The following is a 24,173-nucleotide window of genomic DNA, read 5'->3' as shown; positions in this document are numbered from 1 at the left end:
AAAATTGCTAAAGAGGAGTTTTTATTAGTTTTTAGCATGTTCAGAAAATGCATTTTTAAATATTTTGATTTTAATATTTCGTATTGAAAATAAACAAAATGAATAGAAATATTGCATATATTTGCGGTATTATAATCAGTGATTAAAAGCACTGTTTTTAGTGGCGTTTCCATATTAGCACATGTTAATTAACTATGAAATTATATAATAAAACTTTAGTTGAAGGTTACAATGATAACGATATTCGATATATAAAAATACTATTATGATTGAAACCAACGGTACCAATTTAATTGTGGAATTTATCAAGATAGCCAGGCCTAGTTCAACCCATTTAAATGAAGATGAATATAAAATTAAAAAGACAAACAGCTTCAATTGTTGGAAAATAGACAGTGGGAAACTTATAAAAGTGCAAAGTGAACATGTAGGTATTATTTTTGATGAAGAATGTTATATTGTTCAGTGGCGGTTTGATTTGCAACTGGATAATCATGTTGTTAAAAAAATGTTAATATATTATTGGTCTGGTCAAAATGCAGTTAAAGCTTCTTGTCCATTGCCACCAGATGTAGACAAAGACTTTCCTGTAGACAGATTAACGCAGTGGAGTGAGATACCACTATTTTTTCATGGCTTTCAAAGGAAATGTATAATGTTAAATGGAAAAGAATCAGATTTTAATGGGGTTAAACCCCATTTATTTATCATCAGGGGTGAGCATCCAGATGATATTCATTTATATGAAGTCCCCTGTGAGACTCCAAGTTTGAGAAGCAGAACAAGTTTCTTATTGGTGAACCCCAGGATGTCTGTTTTTATATATTGGCATGGGTACAGTGCTATTGAAGAATATAAAGATTATATAAAAGCATGTGCTCCACACAATCTCTTAAAAACCTGGCAAAAGGACTGGATTAATTTTTCCATAAGTGAATGTGGGGAAGGCCAAGAACCAAAGGCATTCAAAGATGCTCTTGGACCTTTTCTATATGATATAAATAGTGCAGTAAATATGGAAATCCACAGGCATTGGACTCCAAAATTGTATTATCTCAATAATGTGTGTGGTGATTTTACATCCACTGAAGTAGAATATCCTTTAAAGCTTCCAAATAAAGTGTCCCCATATCCCTTCTTACAGAGTCATCTTTATACAGCATTAAAATCAGGTATTTTTATATAATAATTTAATTATTTTATCTGGTTTTTTTGACATTTTTTTTCAGCATTTTTTTTATTGGATAATTATTATGATATATGGCTGTGGGAAAATATATCTCAGTTAAATGACGACTCCCAGACTATGCAGAAGATGTCCAGGGATTTCTTGAATAACTATCACAAAGAAAAAACACAAAAATGTAATATAGATATAAAGGTATCAATTGTTGAAGCCTACAAGGAACCCCAAGAGTTCAAACAATTATTTCCACAATGGAGAGACCGTCATTAAAATGCAATCAAATTTGTATACTACATATCAGTAAATATAGATTTATCTAAATAATACAGTTGATTCACTTCAAAAAATTAAGTCCAACTTTGATCTTCTTTCTTTGATATCTGGCATTATTCCAAATCAATACATAACCTTACTGTAAAATATCTTAACAATAGAGCTTAAAATATATAATATGTAAGATTAGCAAATACAGATGTTTAAAATTACTGTTTGGATTTTGTGCTCGGTATATTGCAGGGGTATTTTATTTTTGTTGCATATGTCATCGAGTGACAGCTTCATGTTAGTGCACTTGTGATCAGTGATATTTTTATTGATTTTTGTGTTGTTCTCTTTCAATTCTATTTAAAGAGTTGCATTTGTCTGGCATAATTTCACTATTAGTGCGTACGCACTGTGGCAGTCGTTTGTGTTAGAACGCATCTCCCAATCAGAATCGTACAAAATGGTATATAATTAACTTAAGCGAAAATGTATCACCTATTTGACCGTTGAATTTGTAGTCCGTGGCTAAATTTCTAGCAGGATTACCATCATTTAACGAAAACAACTTTTCAAAATTCCACGTGGATAACGGTAACCGATCATCCTCGAAAAGACCGTCCGTCTATATACCCACAAAAGATTATCCAGCAGAACAAAGTGATGTGATATCCTATTGATCTGTTCATATATTTATTTTATATTTTTATTTTAGTTATCGTGACGGAGAAAACCGGTATATTGTTAAAGTACATGCAACAACATTGGGACAAAAAGGTAACTTGAAATTAATATGTACCTATAAACAATGAGTGAACCATATTGTCTTTTAGAATGCTACCAAGAAAAGAGAAATAACACCAATAGATCCAGAACCAAGTCGGAAAAGACCAAGGCTTGATGGCAACCGTATTTTAGATTGAAAGTTGAGTATTTAGATATATATATTAATTCTGTTGTTACATTACTTGTAACTTGTATATACCAAATGTTTTTTTGTTTTACTTTTTCCAGGCAGTTATGCAATATGTCATAAAGTTGTTATTTAAAGAAAATTAAAACTCATGTAAATTAAATATTTTTTCAGTGAATTAACTATGATGGACATATTGGTTTCTGCCATTTTTGTACATGGAATATCACATGTTGCTTTTCTCATATTCTAATAGGTTGTTTTTGATATTACTAAGGGTAATTAAGATTTAATACCTTACATATCTAGGAGTATTTTTATTATTTTTTAATGCTGTGTATTATGTAGTCAACATTTTTATATATTCTTTAAAGCCTTTGACTTCCATTCTAATGATTTTCTTTTGGTAATGTGAGAAAGAGTAGTTGGAATAGGTATTTACAAGAAAGTAGTAAATATCAAGAACTGAGACTTAGAGTGTATGTTTAAAAGATACTTTTTATTTGAATCATTTGTACAGTTACTAAATCATTGAACATATATAATAAAACCTACATCTAAGAATAGTTTTTTAATATGCATCATTATCGGCAAATTATATACGCAGTGTCAACAACATTAGCTAGGTGTTCAGCGGCGTACCAGGAGATCCCACCACGTCAATTATCTCGCCGGCCGCGACTTTGCCTTCGTGCTCGGAACTGGTGAGCTGGGGAGGAATCACCAACGTCTAAAAATTTGTACTAAAAATATACAAAGCACCCCACAAATCAAACCTGAATTACTTATGTACCTTTCCAGGAGCTAAAGCTTCGTACTGATGCCTAAGTGACTGCAGTTCGTACTCGCAGGTACCCAGGGCCGACTTAATCTCCATTAACAGAACCATGTCACTTCTCAATTCATTAAAATGCTGACAAACATCTTCAGTGGGCGTTGGATTTAACTCTGGAAAGAATTTAGTTAATAAGAATGAATTCGAAATATAACTCACAGTGTTCATACCCAAACCCATCTCCTGCAAAGACTGTTCGATGCCTTTCGATTTTTTTTGACCCACATTGGCTGGTAATTTCATTCTTTGAGATCTGAGAGATACGCCACTGTTCTTATAATCGGGGAACTTTATACCTGCAGTTTCCACAGCCTGTAAGATATACTGTCAAGGACCAGCAATATTATTAACACACATTCCCCGAGAGCGTTTGGTATTATACTGATAAAACTTACGTTGGTGTCTACTCTAGATGGTCTTGATGGATTGGCTAGCTTCTTCTTGGGGATTTTTTTATCCGTTTTCCGCGGGGTATCATTCTGGATATCTGCTTGACTGATCAGTTTCTGTAAATCCTGAGTTTTCCTCTCCCTCTCCTTCTTTCTGGCCTCAATTTTCTTCAGCTCTGTTATCAGAAATTGTTCCTCTTCAATCTAAAGCCACATGTAATTTACGTATATGTCAACTTTTGGACATGTAGATCATTTACGAACCTGCTCTGGTTTCCTTTCATACAACTTTTTTAGCTGTTCCTTTCGTCTCTTCTCATGATCTGCATCATAGGTATAAATCTTCTTTTCTCCATTTAACTACAGTTCATCAGTTTGCATAAATAGTTTTAAAAATACATATATTAAATACCTTTGCCAAAATACCATAAATCTTATAATATCTATCTTTGAGTTCTTCTACTGAACGTTTGGAGAACTTTTCTGTATCATATCTATCAGCCATAATAATAAATCTCAGATCAAACCTTTGGGCCAAGTCAATTAAATGATCAGTTTCTTCTTTAGTCCAAGAATCACAAGTTAGATGCTGTTGATATTCGACATCTGTATATGTAGGCACATCTACTTTCTAACAGAAGACATTGTTACATTTTGATATTTTATATTAAAAACACAATAGACCTTATTAAATTTGGCAAATGGATATTCCTTAGGTTCGTCACTGGGTCTCCTCCAGTGATAAAAAGTTGCATTATCTGTTCTTGCAGGGTTAGTAAAAGGCATCCATTTCCATTTTCTTGGTTTTCTCATGCCCAATTTAATTTTTGTTTGTTTATAGCCATTACCAACTAAAATATAGGTATTGACGTTCCATAAACAGTAAGTACTTAATTGATTAATTTATACCAGTATCTGAAGGAAATAATGGAGGAACATCTTTATTATCATTGTAGAGCAAGGCAAAAACCTCGCGATGCATCCCTTCTGGCCTCTTTGAAACCTTTGTTGTAGGTGCAATTTTCTTTTTTGGTTTGTCAGTTCCCAATATAGATTCCCGAGTAATTTCTGGAGTCGCTGGTCTTTCCAGCTCCATAATATCACGAACGTCCGCCATAGTGCTAGAAAATTATTATACTAACAACCTTTATACCGTATATTATTTATGTCTTTTTCTTCCGTCCAGCTATATAAACAAATTTTAGTATTAGTAAGGTTACTGTCACAAAATTAGAGGTGTTTATAAATATATATAGTAATAGTACTCTGTGTGTTTATGTGGTTATGATAGAGTAATGTATAGAGTGTTAATACTTATAATTTCACAATTGTTTTGCGTGGTCTCAGCAGGAAGGCGCTAAGAACAGCATTTCGCTGTATTTCATTGGTTAGTTTAAATTAGCATTACAGGCACCTGTAAAAAGAATATTTTACTAAGGCATTTCATTGCATGAGAATTTCATATTTATCACGTGACCAACTTCTGACGTCACACCCTATTAACCAATTAAAAATTAAATAAAACTCATATAATTTCCCAAAATAATGTATTAAAATAAAATTCTATACAATTAAAAAGATTATGATATATCAAAATGCTGAATATAATGAAATATGAATATAAAAATAATTAAATGTAAATAAAAAAATTCTGATCTAAAAATGTTATAATCTAAAATTTCTTAATATAATAATAAAATATCTTAATATCTAAAAATCTTATTGAGAACACAATATCTACTGCTAAATATATATAATCAAAATTGTCTATAGTACTTTTTCCCCTTTTCATATTTTTTTAGTGCAATTTAAATAAGTAATGATGTATTAAATTTCTTTCTTTTTTTCCTCATAATGAAAGCAGAGCAGCACAGCTGAAAGCCTGAGTCTGTTAATATTTTACATACTTGTTCAACACAAAAACGTATGGAGGCAAGTTATAATTATGTTTACAATGTTATTGTGAAAATTGTCTAATGGATAATTAAAACATTTCTATGGTATACGTTAGTATGGAGAAAACCTACCAAAAGAATATTGTAAAGAACAAAAAGATTAAAATGTATGATACATATCAAAATTACTGCTACGCTCTTATTATGGTAAAATCTAAGAGTTAAATAACAAGTGGTGCCACAACAACTGAAGTAATACCATCATGATACAGGATACTTTCTTGTCTTATAATAGTAGCACCACCCAGGGTCGATGGTACTGGTATTATAAATAGATGCTTCTGTTTCCACATTATCCTGCCTCCATGGCATTTTGACAAACCCCTTTACCCTTAGTGATACGTTATGTATGTTTACATATTTTCTATTAATGCCCTGATATATTAGTATCAAAGGGGGTTTGGGCAACCATGCATAAGCTTCAACTTGCAATTAATCTGTTCTAAGTTAGTTACCATGGTTTATATAAATCCTATTTGAAAATTAAATTGCAAATACCTATAGTTTGTTGTCTTCAATTCAAACCTATCACTCTTGCCTTTGGATCTATAACAGCCAAAATATATGTTTCAGGTTTTCCCATTCGATCCGCAGCATTACCATGAGCATAATTATTAATTATTAAAATATCCATATTTTTTTTCTACGATATATCCACAAAATATTGAGAATTCCTGTGTGTTTTATGATATAACCATAGAATCATCATAGAATACAGAAATCTGTACTTGTACTCTGTGGATATAACAATAAAATGTTGACTTGATACTATGCAGATCTTCTTTCATAGAAAATCTTCTATTTCCACTGTATAGAAGAGGAGTTTATATGAGACAACACAAAAATTCGATCTTAGCAAACATAATTGTTTTGAAATATCGTTGAGAATTATCGATTGAAAACATGCTAAGATTGTTTAGTAATTGATTAGTTTTTCCTATCGACTAGTTTACTTTATCGTTCTTTGCCAATGTAGCCGTGGTTTTGAAAGTAATGCGCCGATTTATGTAACATGGTTTTGTTTTGTTTGTAAAACAATTCTAAATTATAATGTACATAAATTTGCATGGGGAACTATCGAATATACCGACTATAGAGATGTTGAATTGAATTTAAATTTTTTGTATCGACTATTTATTCGAATGTTTTATTTGTTAATTTTGTTTCATTAGACAGAATTTCTAGTTTAGTTTAGTTCTGTTAGTTGTTTTTATTAGTTTAGTTTTGTACTGACTAGTTTTTAGCGTTCTAGCTTTGGCGACCTAGCGTTCACTGAAAATAATATGCCGAATTTATGTTTATATGGAATTAAACATTAAAAATATGGTTTTATGTTTTATTTTACATTAATACGGCAGAATTTTAAAATCCAAGGAACACTAAAATATTTAAAATAATTTTAGAAGACACAAAATGACATTATATATTATAATTATTACATAACATATTATAGGAGTATAAGAATACTAGTACTTTCCTAAAATGTGTATGAGAAGGTACGATTCTGTATTACTTATGACACTTAAAATGAACAGTTTCTACAGCACAGATCTACCATCCACCAGAATTAATAAGGGAATGGGATTCGTACAATTCAACTATTTTCAATCGATTTTGACTATCGACTGCTCTCCATCGATACTTCGCAACGCTATTATTAAGCACAGAGTTCCATAACCATAACCAGTCTAATCTATATTTGAGGGTTTTAATTCGGTATATGTTTAGTACCTATCAAATATTATCGAATCGGGCTTACTATTTATGCCTGGAAAACTACCCGAAAACGCCGTTTAGGATTTATTCAAGGAAATGGCATTTCATTACGTTGTTACTGCTCATAAACCAACTGCAGTGACTGCATGCGTTACAGGTACATGCTGCATCTACAAAGATATATTATTTTTTGTTGCCTTTTATGATGTTAATCAATATTCATATAAAAACATAAAATATAAATATTTACCTGCATCAATAAATATGATTAACTTCTGAGATGAAGTAATTTATTAAACTATTGTTATTTTAGGGAATTTTACTTCTCCTACAGATTTAAACCTTATAGTCGCTAAAAATAATAGACTTGATACATATTTGGTAACACCAGAAGGCTTGAGGCCTATAAAAGAAATAGGTCTATATGGAAAAGTTGCTGTAATGAAGCTGTTTAGACCACAGGTAGAAAATGTTTGATGTTCATAATACCTGATGATCTATTTTTGAATTTTTTCAGCATGAGAAGAAGGATTTACTCTTTATTGTTACTTACCGGTATAATGCCATGATATTAGAATGTGTGAGCGATGGTGATAATTTAGATATAATCACCAAAGCTCATGGTAATGTTGCAGATCGAATTGGAAAACCTTCTGAAACAGGCATTTTGGCTGTTATAGATCCAAAGGCAAGAGTGATAGGTTTAAGATTATATGATGGTTTGTTTAAAATTATCCAACTGGAGAAGGATAACTATGAATTGAAGGCAACAAACTATAGGTATTTACAACTTAATTTTCAAGTAGGATTTATCTAAATTATTGTAACTAATTTAGAATGGATGAATTACAAGTTCATGATGTGGAGTTTCTGCATGGTTGCCCAAACCCCACTCTAATACTGATACATCAGGATGTTAATGGAAGACATGTAAAGACGCATGAGATATCACTAAGGGAAAAGGAGTTTGTTAAAACGCCTTGGAGGCAGGATAATGTGGAAACCGAAGCATCTATTATCATACCAGTGCCATCACCCCTGGGTGGTGCTATTATTATAGGACAAGAAAGTATCCTGTATCATGATGGTATTACTTCGGTTGTTGTGGCACCACCTGTTATAAAAGTAATGTAGTATATTTTATATGAGAATCGTGTTACTATATGTTCTTGTGTTGTTAGCAAAGCACTATAACTTGTTTTGCTCGAGTGGATCCTAATGGGTACCGTTACTTATTGGGTGATATGGCGGGACATTTGTTTATGTTGTTTTTGGAAATTGAAAACAGAGGCGATGGGCAAGAAGTTGTTAAAGATCTCAAAGTCGAAATGTTAGGTAAGTTCTTTCTGCTGAATCTATAACAGAATAGTGTAATTTTAAAGAAATTTTAGGAGAAATTGCTATACCTGAGTGCATAACTTACCTAGATAATGGAGTGTTGTTTATCGGGTCCAGACTAGGAGATTCTCAGTTGGTGAAGTTAAACACAAAGGCCGACGAGAATGGATCCTACGTGACCGCAATGGAAACCTTCACCAATTTATCACCGATCTTGGACATGTGCGTGGTGGATTTAGAGCGCCAAAATCAGGGTCAATTAGTCACTTGTTCGGGCGCCTTCAAAGAGGGCTCTTTGAGAATCATCAGGAATGGTATAGGGATCCAGGAGCACGCATCGATCGATCTGCCAGGGATCAAAGGGATGTGGGCCTTGCAAGCCTTGCATGGTAATAAACGAAACACGTACTGGAACGCTGCAAATTACAAAAAAAATCGTTAAAATCCTAGGCGCGAAAGTAGACGACACATTAGTGCTGGCATTCGTCGGTCAGACCCGCATCCTGAGTTTAAACGGCGAGGAAGTCGAGGAGACCGACATTCCCGGCTTCACATCCGACCACCAGACCTTTTACTGCGGTAACGTGGCCCACGATCAACTCATACAGGTTCGCTGGCTTCCTCGCCAATTTCCACTAAAACGAAACCGAGTTTATTTCAGATCACGCCCGTCTCTGCTCGCTTGGTTTCCGTCCTGGACAAGACCCTGGTGTCCGAGTGGAATCCGCCCACCGAGAAAAATATAATCGTGGTGGCCTGTAACCCCACGCAGGTCGTGGTGTCCACGGGTAACCAATTGTATTACTTGGAAATACATCCGAACGAACTCATCCTCAAGGGGTAAATTATGTGTATTATGTGGAATGTATACGTAGTATACTTATATATAATGCTTTGTAACTCCGTCTTGTTCCTCTGTTGTTTGCTAAACACGTTTTTTTAGCGAGACTGTTCTGGACGTAGAAGTGTCATGTCTCGATATCAGTCCGCTGGGAGAGAACGCCACATCTTCGGATATAGTGGCCGTAGGTTTGTGGACTGATATATCGGCGAGGATACTAAAATTACCTACTCTAACAGAATCTCACAAGGAACTACTCGGAGGAGGTGAATCTTACTTCGGCACAATAGAATATCTCTTGTTTTAACCCCGCCCCGATCTAATTAGATATAATGCCGAGATCGATCTTGATGGCGACCTTCGAGGGACACGATTACCTGTTATGCGCTTTGGGCGACGGTTCCATGTACTACTTCTCTCTGCAGAAGGAGGCGGGACTGTTGAGGGACAAGAAAAAGGTCACGCTAGGCACACAGCCGACCATTTTGCGGACGTTCCGGTCTCTGAACTCCACGAACGTGTTCGCGTGTTCGGACCGACCCACCGTCATCTACTCGTCCAATCACAAGCTGGTGTTCTCCAACGTTAACTTGAAGGAGGTGAATCAGATGTGCTCCCTAAACGCCGAGGCCTATCCGGACAGGTATGGATTGCGTGGCAGTTTCCCCCGCGGATATTAACGAACGAATACTTTTTCAGCTTGGCATTAGCCACAGCCACTTCGGTAACCATCGGTACCATTGACGAAATACAAAAACTGCATATAAGGACCATACCTCTACAGGAATCTCCCAGAAAAATAGCGTATCAAGAAAGCAGCCAGGTTTGTAATCCAAGTTTTTGTTCCATTAGATTCTTATTGTCTTATCAGATCCCAGTTGCTTTATTTTCCACGACTGTTAGCTTTTTTTGTACGAGTTGGGCATTACTCAAGGATAGGGAAAAGATAATAAACAGTCAACTATGATGCGATGATTAATTACATAGTTACTATGATTTTTCAATGATATGTAAATATAATAGGACGCATATTAGGGTAGACGCATCAGTAACAAGTCATTTAAGGGAAATTTTGAATTAGGTTTTCGTCCAATAAATCTTGCAAATCATTGTCTTTGGACTTTTTTGACCAACGAGGTGTCTTAGCTATTGACATCGAAATTACCACGTTTAAATCGGTACGTATACGTTGTGGAATGTATACATAGTATACTTACATATAATGCTTTGTAACTACGGCTTGTTCCTTTATTGTCTGCTAAACACGTTTTTTTAGCGAGACTGTCCTGAATGTAGAAATCTCATGTCTCGATATCAGTCCACTGGGAGAGAACTGGTTTGTGGACTGATATATCGGCGAGGATACTAAAATTACCTACTCTAACGGAATCTCACAAGGACAATCTTTGATGTCATCCACCCCTTTTCAGATTAACCCGACTTCATTGATTCGTGTAACAATTTTAGATGAAATTCGTCTATATTGATATATAATAAAAGGTGGTAATATGAGTACTTTCAGAGACTGCTTAATACTAGTTCTTAATACGGTTTCGTTCTCTTTCACTTTTGTTTCATAAGCATTTTACGAAAACCTGGGCCGAATCCTAATCAGAAGAACAGCCTGTTTGAAACCTTCTAAGCAGGTGGATATTCTTTTAACTTTGCGTATCACCTTCTTATAGGTGTTTCAGTCGGCAGTGAGTTTTTTATATTACTTAAATAAATTTACGTTCCTATTAATAAATCAATAGCTGGTTAGTAGGAAGGTAATGTAGGGCAGTTGGTATTAATGGAGGGTTTTAAAAAATCAGGTGACTCACCCTATACGTGCATTTTACACAATACTTCATACACAGAACAACATGAACGTATGATGTTTTTAAATAAGTCTCGTTATGTAGTTCGTTATATGTAGTCATGATAAGATTGCGGTTTAAATCATGACGTCCATACATTACCACCCAAATATGGCATAAAATTGAAAAGGTTATATTATTGTTTGAAATGGTGTACAGCCGATTCATGTTGGGGACTAGTGTACCCGCCCTAATTAAATATTTATTTTATTACATTGAAAATACTGAAGAATTTACAAAAGATAGGTGTTAGATCATTGTAACTAACAGAATTTTATTAATTTCCGGCTTGATTGGCGCAAGGATCAAGGCGACTATTACTATAGTCGCGGGTTCGAATCGTGCTGGGGCATGGTCGTAAATTTACGTTTGTGACTATGCATTAGGCCAGAGTGCAACATCCGACGAGGAAAATCATCCCAGGTGTCGGACAGTATAAGACTGTAGTCTTCCGGGATGATCTCTAAGTTGGTCACTCGCCAGTCGGTAGGCTTAATGCCGAGGACCATGGTTGGTTAAGCAATATGTCCCGTCCAGATAGATCAAAAATGAGACTAGAAAATATACCAAAAAACATTTATTTGACGTGTTTTATTGCAGATGTTTGGTGTGTTGACGTGTCGAATAGACATTCAAGACTCTACGGGTCTAAACCCGGCCAGACAAAGTGCTTCTACCATGACACAAGCCGTGACGGTATCCAGTAGTGTGGCCACCCTTGCTATGAGTAAGTGTAGCGGCAGTAGTTCTGTCACGACCAGTGCAGGTAAATGAGGCGGTTATATTGAAAATAAAATTTTTAAATAAAAACACTTATATACAGGGGGAGTGGCACCCGAGTACGGACAGGAGGTGGAGGTCCACAATCTGCTCATCATCGATCAAAACACGTTCGAGGTACTGGCCGCGCATCAGTTCATGCAGCAGGAATACGGCATGTCTTTAATATCGTGCAACCTAGGAAACGACCCCAATGCGTATTTCGTTGTCGGTAAGTATTACGGTGGCCTCGTTCGAGTATAATCGGTATCACTCTTCGGGTATAATCGTGTATTCCTCGCCGATTCAGTTATTCAACGACTAGGAAAAATATCCATAATTTACAAAAAATATATCGATATGATTAAGAAATCATAAAGATATTAATATATTGTCTCAATAAAAAAATCGATATTCTCTAAATATTGTTTTAAAGGTTTATTGCAACTAATTAAAAGGCTTTTTATAATGTTTAAAAAATATCTTACTATGCCAAAAGTATATCGATATCTGATATATCGGCCAGAAATATCGAAATTTTTTGACAACCCTATGGTTGTTATTTACTACGCTGTATCTGAGAGTACTAGATCGCTGAGAGTATATTTCTAATAATAAAAGTTTGCCGCTATTTCATTATTTTTTTCTATGCTCATTATTGTATGTTGGGTGTTTACTAGTAGGTGTTATGTTAGTGATTGGATATTAATAATGTTTGAAGAAGGAAAGAAGGACATTTATAAATTAACTACTTGGTTGGTTAATTCTTCCTTAAACAATATGACAATTTTATTGAAGAACACATTAATATATGAGATTAATCATTTAACAAGTAATTAAATTATTTTTAGTCAGGAAATATCTCTGCTTGCCTATTTTTCTCTTTAGCGGATCAATTTTTATTATTTATTAAATTTTATTATTAAAAATATACTCTATATCTATCCCTCTCCGATAAAGCGTCGTAAATGTCGATAAAGGATGAATCGACGAGGAATACACGATCATGCCCGAAGGGTAATTCTGATTATGCCCGAGCGAACAGAGTGCGCAGAATAACGATCGCTCTCTAAATGTACGCCGATCAAATGGAACGGAAACTCTAGGTACCGCGACAGTGAATCCCGAGGAATCGGAACCGAAACAGGGAAGGATCATCATCTTCCAGTGGAACGACAATAAGCTAACTCAGGTGTCGGAGAAGGAGATCAAGGGGGCGTGTTACTCGTTAGCCGACTTCAATGGCAAATTGCTGGCCAGCATCAACAGCACTGTGAGACTGTTCGAGTGGACCACCGAGAGGGAGTTGAGATTGGAGTGTTCGCATTTTAATAATATCGTGTCGCTGTACCTGAAAACCAAAGGCGACTTCATTTTGGTCGGGGATCTCATGCGCAGCATGACCCTACTGCAGTACAAGACGATGGAGGGGAGTTTCGAAGAGATAGGTACAGAGCCTCGTTCATAACACGTGTGTGATTAAGTAATCCGCATTTTTGCATAATTGGTCTCAAATTACCATTTAGACATTATTATTGATACCAAAATAATATGTAATATTTCACATCTTGGTTCCCACACTCATGATTTCCTTAAGAATTAAAATACTCACTTTGATTGTTTCGAGGTTATGATATTTATATTGAGAATATGAAGTCTTTATTGAAATTACGATGCTTTTTCGATACAAATCGCATTCATCTTCAATTAGAATTCAGGAATTTAAGTTGTCGGACGATAACTATTATAGTAAGCCTAAATATACGAGCATAGTAGGCTCTCATTTTTCTTGCTAAGTTTTACTCTTCCCCCTCGGAGATTTGTTACCTTCACGTTAATTTGGCATGGAAAAATAGGGCTTGCTATCGATATTTTTCTTCGCGAACGTCCTTAGTTGCCGTATTAACTAATTTTGATTTACATTTGCCGGTTCGTAACCTCTTATCACTGGCGTTTTAGAGAATTTTGTAGACCTTTGACAACAGTGTCGACTAGTACCAAAACGAATCAAATTTTATAGTCCTTTCAATAAAACAGTCAAAGCACATCGTAGATGACGTCGAGTATACTGTCAAAGGCAGTTTGCAAAAATGTAAAATTAGTTTTAAATCCGGTGCGGATGTTTCCGTCTCATTTTAACCAAACCAGACCGAATCTGTCTATAATATATAGTGCCAAATATTCTTTTAATGTTGATTAAGGTGCTTACTCGAAACAAAATATACGGAATGCAAAAGAAAACGCTGGATTACTTTTTCACATACCTGAAACACGCGCCGAAGTTTCTATCTAGAAGTGTCGCTCGTTTTCAGCACGAGATTTTAATCCCAATTGGATGACGGCGGTCGAGTTCCTGGACGACGACATTTTCCTGGGCGCCGAGAACAACTACAACGTGTTCGTGTGTCAAAAAGACAGCGCCGCGACCACGGACGAGGAGAGGTCGCAGATGGATCAGGTGGGGAATTTTCACGTCGGTGATATGATCAACGTGTTCAGGCACGGATCGTTGGTGATGCAAAACGTTGGGGAGACGTCGACGCCTACCAGAGGCTGCGTACTGTTCGGAACAGTAGGGGGCGCAATCGGTAATTGAAACGCTCAACCGACCTTTGAGTTTGCTGGTTCCGTTAATACCCGTACTTCCGGTCCTAGGTCTGGTCACTCAAATATCGCAGGAATTCTACGAGTCTCTCAAGGAGCTGCAGAACAAACTGGCCTTCACAATCAAGTCCGTGGGTAGAATAGAGCACTCGTTTTGGAGGGCGTTCCACACCGACATCAAGACTGAAACTAGCGAGGGTTTCATCGATGGCGATCTGATTGAGAGTTTTCTGGATTTATCGCCCGAAAAAATGAAGGAGGTCGCAGACAACTTAGGGGTATGTACTATACTACAATTATGTCATAATTATCTAATCAAAACTGCTCAACCTCAAGTTATCAGTGGCATATGAGCTGCTATCAATATTATTAATTTGTTTATAAAAAAAATATTCATTTGTTTTATTTACATATATAAATTGGTTTTTCGCCGGTTTATTGCAATGTTTATTTTTTGTTTGTTTTAGGTTACCGTGGAGCACTTGATCAAAACAGTAGAAGATTTAACTAGAATACATTAGTTTTTTTCGATCCACAACACCGCTAAGTGATTTACATGTTTTATTTTGAAATGTCATAGGTTAATTGTTTTCAATTTGTTTTCACAATTTTTGGATGTAAATTATATTTCGTGTATTATACATAAAATTAGTTTCTTGTAAATATTACCAGTATTAAAGTGGTACTTGTATTTCTTAAAGTCTGTATAGAACTTATTACTAATTTTAAATAAGACAACTGATCCAATAAAAACACTTATGTATTAGCGACGCCTTTTGGTAAAGCATACATTTCATATGCAAATTCTTCGGTGTGACTTGGGTCGTGTTCCAATCCGATGTAATCGATTTCTAGAGAGAATTCTCCCGCATACCTCTCAGTGGCGGTGATGCTAAAAGATACTACCTGTTGTAGCGGTATCGCACACTGGCAATCTTGAATCCTGCCCTTAGATCCCAAAAAAAATCTAGAAAATGGTATCTACAAAATAATTAGCAATGTTAGTTTTATGAGACCCCTAATCAAATCAACATACTTTAACTATTTGCCAGTATGGACCTCCTCTAGTAAATAAAGCATGATGGTAAATATCATTCCAGGTAATATCATAGTACCCTTTGGTATGCACATTTAATAAATAAGACCTTCCATCACCCCTTATCTTCATAACTAGCATATTATATGGAGTCCAGTCTAGATACGTCTCTCTTTTAAAGGATTTCTGAAGTTTTTTTTATTAGTTAGAATACAAACAAAAAATATTACTTACTCTAGCTCTGATAGTTTTTATATTACAATATCCAGCTCTCTTTACCCTTCCATCTCTAGGCTTTCTCATTGATAATTCCCCACTAAACAAGCCTTTTCCACAGTTACTCAATGTTAAACTGCAACTACTGAAACCTTCCTTATGGTCTTGGTCTGACGTTACAATCCATTGGTCAAGAGAAGATTTATCCTGGAACCTCCATACCACGTCCACCTCACCTGGACGAAACACCATAACAGGGTCACCTAAAAATCTCTAGTTTAAGAAATAACCAATGCTAACCTTGTATATATATAAAAAGAGACCTTCGAATTGATCCCGTATTTCTTCCTTCCACATTGCGATTTCCGTTTTCAGTCCATTAAAACCCATTTTGATTCTTTCCGTGAAGGAAGGATAAGGCCTAGTGTCTTTATAACCACCTTTTTCGTCAGATTCATGGAAAGTGTACACTTTATTAGTTGTGCTAATGCATCTTTTGTTAATGTTCAACAGTAAAAATGAATTCGAAACAATGTTTTTTACTAATCTAGCCATTATGTTATTATTTAATCTAATTTTTCCTTTATTCTCTAAATCATCGGTTAGTTCGTATATTAATTAGAAAAGTCTTAAATACAATAAATAAATGACCTATTATCAAATAAACAGCTGATTCTGACAGTTCATTTAACTGGATGTGACTCGATACTGCCGATACCACAAATAATTTTTTTATGTTAATATTCACTGGAACATTAATATTTTCCGTTAAGTCAAACTACATACAATTTATAAAATGTTTTTGATTTCGGTATTTATAGAAACATGGTTATTTTCAACGTAAATTAATAGTTGTCATATACGTATACGTGTACCGTTTATTCACTTTAATAGCTCTAGGTTAGGTATACCGTGTTTTTGTAAATAATTTAATTCGATGTATAATTGGAAATTTGAATTGAAATTTTAATATGTGGGCTTTTTTCGGACGAGACCCTTCCAAAGATTTTAATTTCGAAATAGGAGAGGTAGTTTCTGGATATGAAAATAAAAATGTCTGGACCCTTCATAATGGAAAAAAGAAGGTGCTTTATAATCAAGTTCATTTTGTTCTGTTTAATGTTACGGTTTATTTTAAGGGTACTAATGAAGAAGTGTCCATTTTTGTATATGACATTAAAAGTGGGTCTGAGGCACAGCTTGATATAGCCAAAGCAGCAGTAAAAAGATTGAAAACTCTTCGTCATCCAAGCATCCTTACATATCTTGATAGTTTAGAGACAGATAAAGTCCTGTATTTGGTTACAGAGCATGTGGATCCTTTATTAACTCATCTAGAGAAGCTTCCTCTGGAAGAGCCACAAAAAGAACTCTATGTTGCCTGGGGAATATTTCAAATCACTGTAAGTTAAAAATAGTTGAAAGTGTCAGTATTATTACATATTTTTTTTAACAGAGGGCTTTGTCTTTTTTAAATAATGATGGCAGTTTGAGACATAATAATGTTAATATTTGGTCGGTGTTTGTCAATACCTCTGGCGAATGGAAGTTAGGGGGTGTTGAGTATGTTTCTAGCGCACAAGAAAATAATATTTCAATTTATAAGGTTACACAATGTTTGGAGGTGTATGATCCTCCAGAAAAAAATGATTCAGGCAGACAGCGTGCTATCACCAAATGGTTGGTAGTTGGCATATATATGATTAAAATATGATTAACACTTTTTAATAGTTCTTCAGATATGTGGGGCTTAGGTTGTCTTATATGGGAGGTTTTTAATGGACCATTATATCAACAAGGTTCGTTGAGGAACTCAGAAAAGGTGGGGCTATCAGTGCAAAGAAATATAGCCAATGATTCATAAATATATTTTTTCAAATTTAGATTCCCAAGCAATTAACCAATTTGTATTCTGAACTTGTTGGTTCGAATCCGCAAAGTCGGCCGAACCCAGCCGATATCATCACGAGGTGCAGGAAATTGGGTGGATATTTCAAAAATGATTTAGTGGATACCTTGTTGTTCTTAGAGGAGACACAGATCAAGGATAAAAACGAGAAGAATCGATTTTTCTCCAACCTAACTCCCCACTTGGACAATTTCCCAGATAATATTTGCAAACACAAAATTCTGCCTCAGTTAATCACGGCGTTCGAGTATGGGGATGCTGGATCTGCCGTTTTAGCACCTATGTTTAAAGTATAGTAATGGTAGATATTGTGAGGGAATATGTTCCATTAAAAATATCATTTCAGCTGGGCAGGCTCCTGGACGAGGGCGAATACCAAAAGAAAATAGTGCCATGTGTTGTGAAGTTGTTTGGTAGCAACGACAGAGCTACTAGGTCACGTCTGCTACAACAATTAGAACATTTCATTGGTCATTTGCAAGCTGGTACAGTAAATGATCAGATATTTCCGCAAATTGCTCACGGATTTATGGACACCAATCCAACTATAAGAGAACAGACTGTCAAAGTATGTCGTATCATCCAGCTGGTTGAGTTTAGTTTTATTTAAGTACATAAATTTTTTTTGTCTTTTTAGTCTGTGATACATCTAGCTCCTAAGTTAAACTACAACAATTTAAATGTAGAAATACTGAGGCACTTTGCCCGGTTACAAGCTAAAGACGACCAAGGTGGCATCAGGACTAACACCACTGTGTGTCTGGGCAAAATAGCTCACCATTTACATCCTCAGATAAGACAGAAAGTGTTAATATCAGCTTTTATCAGAGCCATGAGGGATCCATTTCCTCCAGCTAGAAACGCAGGTATTTTAAAATCATATCTAAAAATTAATTTTTATATTTTTTCCATAAAAATTCGCTTTGATACCAAAAAACAAACTAACTTTGGATATAAATAAATGAATAATATTCAAAAAGTAGGCAGCGTCAGATGCTGACTTTTTGACAATGACATTTGACTTCAGACAATGACATGCTCTCCATGAATTGGATTCGATTCATTCAGTATTACCCTGTACCATCCGTCCGATATTTTTTCTTGTCTCTTAAAATTCGTATATGTCACTTTGACGTATTAGACGAATGGAATGAGCGAAAATAATTTACTTTTATTTTAAATTGTATGAATACGATATTATACAGAAAGAATGAAATCTGTGTTGCCATTTAAACAGTCCGAATATATTGTAGAATTATGATTTAACAGAAACAAAATGTCACGTTTGTGTTTAATCAGTTAACAACGTTTAAATAAAAAGGGAGTTTCTGAGAAAAACTATTTATTTTATTAAGAATTACTAACTAAAGGTATTTATATTGTAAAAAATATTTTTAGGTATCTATTGACTGTGTCATCGATAAAATATAAGATTATATGCCAAGTTTCTCCGATAATCGCAGTCATCTGTTCCAGGTGTGTTAGCTTTAGCGGCCACTCAACAATACTACCTTTTGGCGGAAGTGTCGCAGAGGATATTGCCCGCGTTATGCCATCTCACCTTGGACCCCGAAAAGTCCGTCAGGGACTCCGTGTTCCGCACCATCAAAGGCTTTTTGGGGAAACTGGAGAAGGTATCCGAGGATCCCAGTTTGCGGGAGAGCATGGGTGGGTAGCGTCCGGGAATCGGATAGAGTGATTTAAAACGATCGTCATTGTTTAGAAGCAGACGTAAACACAGCGACACCAAGCCTGAGCAACGCGGCTGCCACTTGGGCCGGTTGGGCTGTGACTGCGGTTACGGCCAAGTTCTACAGGAGCCAGTCGGACACCGTTAAATCGATGAACACCTTCGCCAATAAGATGCTTAACAAGCCGGGTTCGTTAGGTATCTCGCGTCGATTCGCTCTACTCACTTGCCATTAATTTACGATATATTTCTTAACCAGAGCAACCATCCAGCAGCAGCATATCAACCACTACTTCCAGCGTCACGTCCATGACTTCCCTTGAACATGAGGACGGTAGCAGAGGAAACGAATCGGTTTCGGACTATGACTATGACCATTGGGGCGACAATGATAATTGGGGTGATATAGAGGTGAGTTTGTTTTCATTTATGAAAGTGATGTTCTTCCTCGTCTTCATCTCTGTTATTGCAAATGTATTTCAATCTTGCCTTCATTCATTTTTATCTTCATTCTTCATTCTCGTTGTGCTAGTCCATTTTAGATTTGTTTTTTTTTATTCGATATATTACTCTTTTATCTTTGTATGTGTATCTATTGATTTAACATTTAGTACAATAGTTTTTAACATTCCTCTGGCATAAAACAAAAACTTTCCATTAAGTATTGTTATTCAGTGCATATAGACGCTAATCATTTGTTAAGCAAATCATTGTTTATCATAAGCATTAAACACTTTTGTAAAATTATGCTTTTCTGTCATCTGTTATCTGTCTCTGTTAGGCGGTATGTCCCGATTGTTAATGATGGTTCCAACGATTTAAAAATGGTGATTTTGATGTCAGTGACAAAGAATGCTCTGAAGGACCAAAAAAGTTCGAAGACAATGAATTGCAACACTTATTGGATGAAAACCTAGGAAACTTTCAAAGATTTCAGACAGCTTAACAGTTGATGAATCTGATGTTGATACTAAAAATGCGATGGAAAAGATCCCAAAGGGGGAAATGGCTTCATACCAATTGACTGAAAATGTCCGTTCTAACAGTTTCATTCAATTATAAACCCATCAGCCTCCGGGACTATTTAGTGTCTATTTACAGATATAGTGTAAAATAAAGGGTACATGTTGCAATATGACAAGTAGAATTTGTAAAATCGTACTACTATGCTACAGTTGACTCATGAGTTTCTCGCACAACCCATGACAGTGATAAGGATACAAGATACAAAGAATTCAAACGAACATGTATGATCTTACATTGATGCACATTATTATATTTCTAGTAGTAGTCCTGTTATGGTTAGAAAGTTAATCAGACTGTCCAGCCTAAGACACTGATCCATCGCCTCTTCCAGGTTGACCAACCGTCTTTGCAAGTTTTATCTTCGGCATACGATTAGTATGTGTTTGATAGACAGTGAGGAACCACATTTGACGCACAGTGGTGGTCTTCTTCCCATCCTGAGTTGGTCTAGATGTCTAAAGATTCTAGTAAAGTAAAATAGTAAAGTAAGATCCCTCCCCTTTCTTGGCTAAGTAATCCGCTTTCATTTTCAATGATCCCAGAGTGAGAAGGGAGCCACATAAAGGTAATAGTTTTGCCGTTCATGGATAAGCACTCCTAGCGGGTGTAGAGGTAGATATGATTGGAGGCACTTTAAGGAGCTCATTGAATCGGAGGTGATAACTAATCGTTTGTCTTGCACATCTAGTACTGAGATCAGGGCCCTATACGTGACAAACAGTTCAGCGGTCAATACACTCGATGAAACGGGAAGCTTGAAGCGTGTCCTTTCGACATCTCCAATGTAAAGGCTGCCCTCACGTAGTCATTGCTCTTGGAACCGTCTGAGAATATGAAAAGATGTTCAGGATATTGCAAAAAAGATGAGTTTAGTTGGATTATAAGTGGTTCTACTACAATTCCAAATGCAAAAAGCCATCAGTTCATCATCATATTCATGGCAGAAAGGAAGTAGCATCAGAAAGGTGTAGCGGACCTACAGACATCAATTGAATGAATTGAACGAGTTAATACTGCAAAAAAAGGACCAGCAATGGCGAATGACGGACAAAGTCATTATCTTGCATGATAACGCTCGGCTCCACGGTGCGTAGGATAGACTATTCGAACATTACACATTCTGACGTACGCAAAGTACTCACCGAACATTGCGTCGTCTAACTATTACTTGTTCAGATCTATGAAACATGGCTTGGATAGAACACGTTTTCGAAATGCTAAAGAGGTGCACAAATCGATCGATGATCGAAGATTATTTTGAACAAGACGATACCGTATCTTATTGCCAGAAGGATGGGAAAAAGTTGTAGAAAATTATGGAAAATACTTTGATTGATGTATATTTTACTAATTTTTCTCAAAAACGCTTTTATACAATGAAAAGAAGTAGAATATATGCAACACCCAATAGATTTATTTTCTTGTATTGTTACAGTTGTTGAGCTCTCTCATGCATTAGTATCTACTTGTGTTTAATTCTCTTATTAAGTTATTTACATTTAATACTATTGATTGTCAGAGTAGAGCCTGTTATATTGATTATTATGTAATAGACCGGTGGTCAGATGGCAAGCAGCAGCGGCAGCGGAGGTATTACGGGAACTCAGAGCGATCCCACTAGCCCACCGTCCGGATCGGGCGGTGTCAAAGTAACAGACGGTTGGGACAACGAGGAATGGGGTAGTTTGGAAGAGGAACATGTATGTCTGCGAGACACTGTGAGTCCCTTACTAAATCGGTTCTGTTACAGGAAGTCGAAGCCGACATGACGTCACCATCCAGCGCCTGGAGCCCGACCGACACCACGCCGATAATACCGCTCAAAACCGAGAACAAGAAGCCGGTCGTCACCAATCGGAAACCGCCATCCGGATGGGACGACACCGAGTTCGAGCCGATCGATGAAAACTCCAGCACGGGCAACCAGAAGCTGGAGGACGCTCGGAAGAAACGCGAGGAAAAGAAGCTGCTGCGGCAAAAGGAGCTTGAGGCGCGCAGGGCGAACAGATCGACTGGCGGAGGACCCATGAAACTGGGAGCTAAAAAAATTTAATGCTTCGCGCGCCACCTATCGTTGCTTCCCTACGCCATTTAACATGTAAATAAGAGGAATACCACATAATCAAGGGTGCGAAAGCGATTTAATATGAGAATAAATCAAATAATCAGGGTTATATGCGATGATATGATATGAGATATAATATTTCACTTTTACATATTTACTATTAAAAAAAATATTCAATATAATATTACATGATCCGTGTTCAATTTATATTTTAAATATTTTTTTTTCAATATAGGCCTAAAATGATGACGCGTTCAGATTGTACATAATCATTTTTTTGACTCACTTCTAACCTTGATTGGCATTATTAACTCTATAAGCAGATATTCTTAGTTTACCGATGACAATATTATTGGTTTTTGTAATTTTTTTACGCCATTGGATATTTCCATTTGTTTTTAAATACACTAGACTATATAAGCCTAATATATTTTATTTTATACAGTTTTTATCTACATATATTTAGATTCATTGTAAATAAAGGTTTCATGTTAAAGATCAAGCCTTTTTTTTTCTTCAAGCTGTGTTCAAGCTGAAAGATGGAGGTTCTATACAAACTATTTTTGTGACAGCAAAAAACCTTGTGAAGAAAAAATTAACTTTCATTCTTCAAAACAACTGAAAAATTAAGTAGATTAATATACATCGTTGCAATATCCAGCCGATTTACCAAGTTTAATTCTAGGGACGAACTATTCTCATAGGATGCATTTCATAAATTTATAAGTGCAAAAATAGTTTCATCCAAGAAAGAGGTGTATTTTGAACATACATAAGCCTAATATATTTTGTTTTATACAGTTTTTATCTACATTTATTTAGATCGATTGTAAATAAAGGTTTAATGTTAAATATCAGGCCTTTTTTTCTTTAAGCTATTAAAGATGACAGCGTATTCTCCAAGACAACTTAGAGATTCAGTAAATCCTTACAACATCCAGCCGAATCGAATTGCTTGCTACCTTTGACTTCTAGTTATTCATCGAAAGAATAGGTATATTTTATATATTAACAGCCTTTTTGATTCTCGCATCATAAATAGTACCATATTGTGTCGAATTTCAAAAATCTTGTTTTTTTTTTGAACGATCTAGTACATATTTGGAGGAAAATAATTCACAAAATTATTCAGCAATTTAACAAAGGTCCAGCATGGTTAGGTCAAGGTAAAAATGAATGAGGTTTAAAATTTTTCCATTTCAAAAAATTACCATTAGTGTTACTCAAGTCTCAAATATATAAAAAGTAAATCAAACAAATCATTGAGGTAGGAATATCATTTAATTGCTAAGGGATAATGAAGGATTAAATACCTATTTTATTTTAAAACATTTCGATATTTGTGTTATATAAAACAATCATTTAAGTGGTAGGATTGAGCGGCATATCTAAACGACCAGCACTGGTTGTACTAGATGCCAATACATCAATAAAACATCCATTTTTTTCAATTATTATCAGTACATCGTGATTTATGGATCAAATATAATTTGTATTTAATTAATGTGGGATAAATAAGGGAATATGTATGAGTAAAAACAACCAGGGTCGAAAAATTAATCAACTTTAACATTA

General features: G+C 35.5%; 6 protein-coding genes across 8 annotated transcripts; 4 read left to right on the top strand and 2 right to left on the bottom strand.

Moving 5' to 3' along the window:
* Positions 1 to 156: 156 nt before the first annotated feature.
* LOC143201248 (supervillin) lies at positions 157 to 1,510 on the top strand. Its single transcript, XM_076412178.1, has 2 exons — positions 157 to 1,172; positions 1,230 to 1,510. Exons 1-2 carry the CDS (start codon positions 266 to 268, stop codon positions 1,454 to 1,456), a joined length of 1,134 nt encoding a protein of 377 aa, XP_076268293.1. The 5' UTR covers positions 157 to 265; the 3' UTR covers positions 1,457 to 1,510.
* A 229-nt stretch (positions 1,511 to 1,739) lies between these two features.
* On the top strand, positions 1,740 to 2,924 carry LOC143201250 (DET1- and DDB1-associated protein 1). Its single transcript, XM_076412181.1, has 4 exons — positions 1,740 to 1,913; positions 1,969 to 2,107; positions 2,163 to 2,224; positions 2,281 to 2,924. The coding sequence occupies exons 1-4, from the start codon at positions 1,911 to 1,913 to the stop codon at positions 2,368 to 2,370; spliced, it is 294 nt and encodes a 97-aa protein (XP_076268296.1). The 5' UTR covers positions 1,740 to 1,910; the 3' UTR covers positions 2,371 to 2,924.
* DMAP1 (DNA methyltransferase 1 associated protein 1) lies at positions 2,841 to 6,108 on the bottom strand. Of its 3 annotated transcripts, XM_076412177.1 has the most exons (9): positions 6,038 to 6,108; positions 4,494 to 4,705; positions 4,269 to 4,435; positions 3,997 to 4,215; positions 3,849 to 3,944; positions 3,591 to 3,788; positions 3,366 to 3,507; positions 3,154 to 3,308; positions 2,841 to 3,090 (listed from the first exon to the last, which is right to left on the bottom strand). In XM_076412177.1, exons 2-9 carry the CDS (start codon positions 4,699 to 4,701, stop codon positions 2,983 to 2,985), a joined length of 1,293 nt encoding a protein of 430 aa, XP_076268292.1. In that variant the 5' UTR covers positions 4,702 to 4,705; positions 6,038 to 6,108; the 3' UTR covers positions 2,841 to 2,982. The 3 variants fall into 3 exon arrangements, with proteins under 3 accessions (XP_076268292.1, XP_076268291.1, XP_076268290.1); XM_076412176.1 differs by lacking the exon at positions 6,038 to 6,108 and having other exon boundaries at positions 3,146 to 3,308; positions 3,366 to 3,519; positions 4,494 to 4,834; XM_076412175.1 differs by lacking the exon at positions 6,038 to 6,108 and having other exon boundaries at positions 3,366 to 3,519; positions 4,494 to 4,831.
* A 1,084-nt stretch (positions 6,109 to 7,192) lies between these two features.
* Positions 7,193 to 15,356, top strand: pic (DNA damage-binding protein pic). The gene is made up of 17 exons (XM_076412173.1): positions 7,193 to 7,412; positions 7,569 to 7,717; positions 7,773 to 8,035; positions 8,092 to 8,380; positions 8,437 to 8,590; positions 8,647 to 8,982; positions 9,044 to 9,201; positions 9,255 to 9,433; positions 9,537 to 9,700; positions 9,762 to 10,077; positions 10,134 to 10,257; positions 11,894 to 12,059; positions 12,117 to 12,284; positions 13,159 to 13,500; positions 14,365 to 14,640; positions 14,708 to 14,934; positions 15,124 to 15,356. The coding sequence occupies exons 1-17, from the start codon at positions 7,352 to 7,354 to the stop codon at positions 15,175 to 15,177; spliced, it is 3,426 nt and encodes a 1,141-aa protein (XP_076268288.1). The 5' UTR covers positions 7,193 to 7,351; the 3' UTR covers positions 15,178 to 15,356.
* A 42-nt stretch (positions 15,357 to 15,398) lies between these two features.
* On the bottom strand, positions 15,399 to 16,587 carry CIA30 (complex I intermediate-associated protein 30). The gene is made up of 4 exons (XM_076412179.1): positions 16,232 to 16,587; positions 15,927 to 16,171; positions 15,693 to 15,878; positions 15,399 to 15,637 (listed from the first exon to the last, which is right to left on the bottom strand). Exons 1-4 carry the CDS (start codon positions 16,461 to 16,463, stop codon positions 15,413 to 15,415), a joined length of 888 nt encoding a protein of 295 aa, XP_076268294.1. The 5' UTR covers positions 16,464 to 16,587; the 3' UTR covers positions 15,399 to 15,412.
* On the top strand, positions 16,579 to 23,094 carry yata (N-terminal kinase-like protein yata). The gene is made up of 12 exons (XM_076412174.1): positions 16,579 to 16,993; positions 17,048 to 17,311; positions 17,365 to 17,588; positions 17,640 to 17,730; positions 17,793 to 18,107; positions 18,164 to 18,385; positions 18,455 to 18,683; positions 19,294 to 19,485; positions 19,541 to 19,705; positions 19,767 to 19,918; positions 22,087 to 22,233; positions 22,284 to 23,094. The coding sequence occupies exons 1-12, from the start codon at positions 16,880 to 16,882 to the stop codon at positions 22,584 to 22,586; spliced, it is 2,418 nt and encodes an 805-aa protein (XP_076268289.1). The 5' UTR covers positions 16,579 to 16,879; the 3' UTR covers positions 22,587 to 23,094.
* Positions 23,095 to 24,173: the final 1,079 nt, after the last annotated feature.

Source organism: Rhynchophorus ferrugineus, unplaced genomic scaffold (assembly GCF_030347505.1).
Source record: "Rhynchophorus ferrugineus isolate W39M unplaced genomic scaffold, kcgeb_rfMv2 rfM8, whole genome shotgun sequence".
Taxonomy (NCBI): domain Eukaryota; kingdom Metazoa; phylum Arthropoda; class Insecta; order Coleoptera; family Curculionidae; genus Rhynchophorus; species Rhynchophorus ferrugineus.
This window is presented reverse-complemented; position numbering and strand designations above follow the sequence as displayed.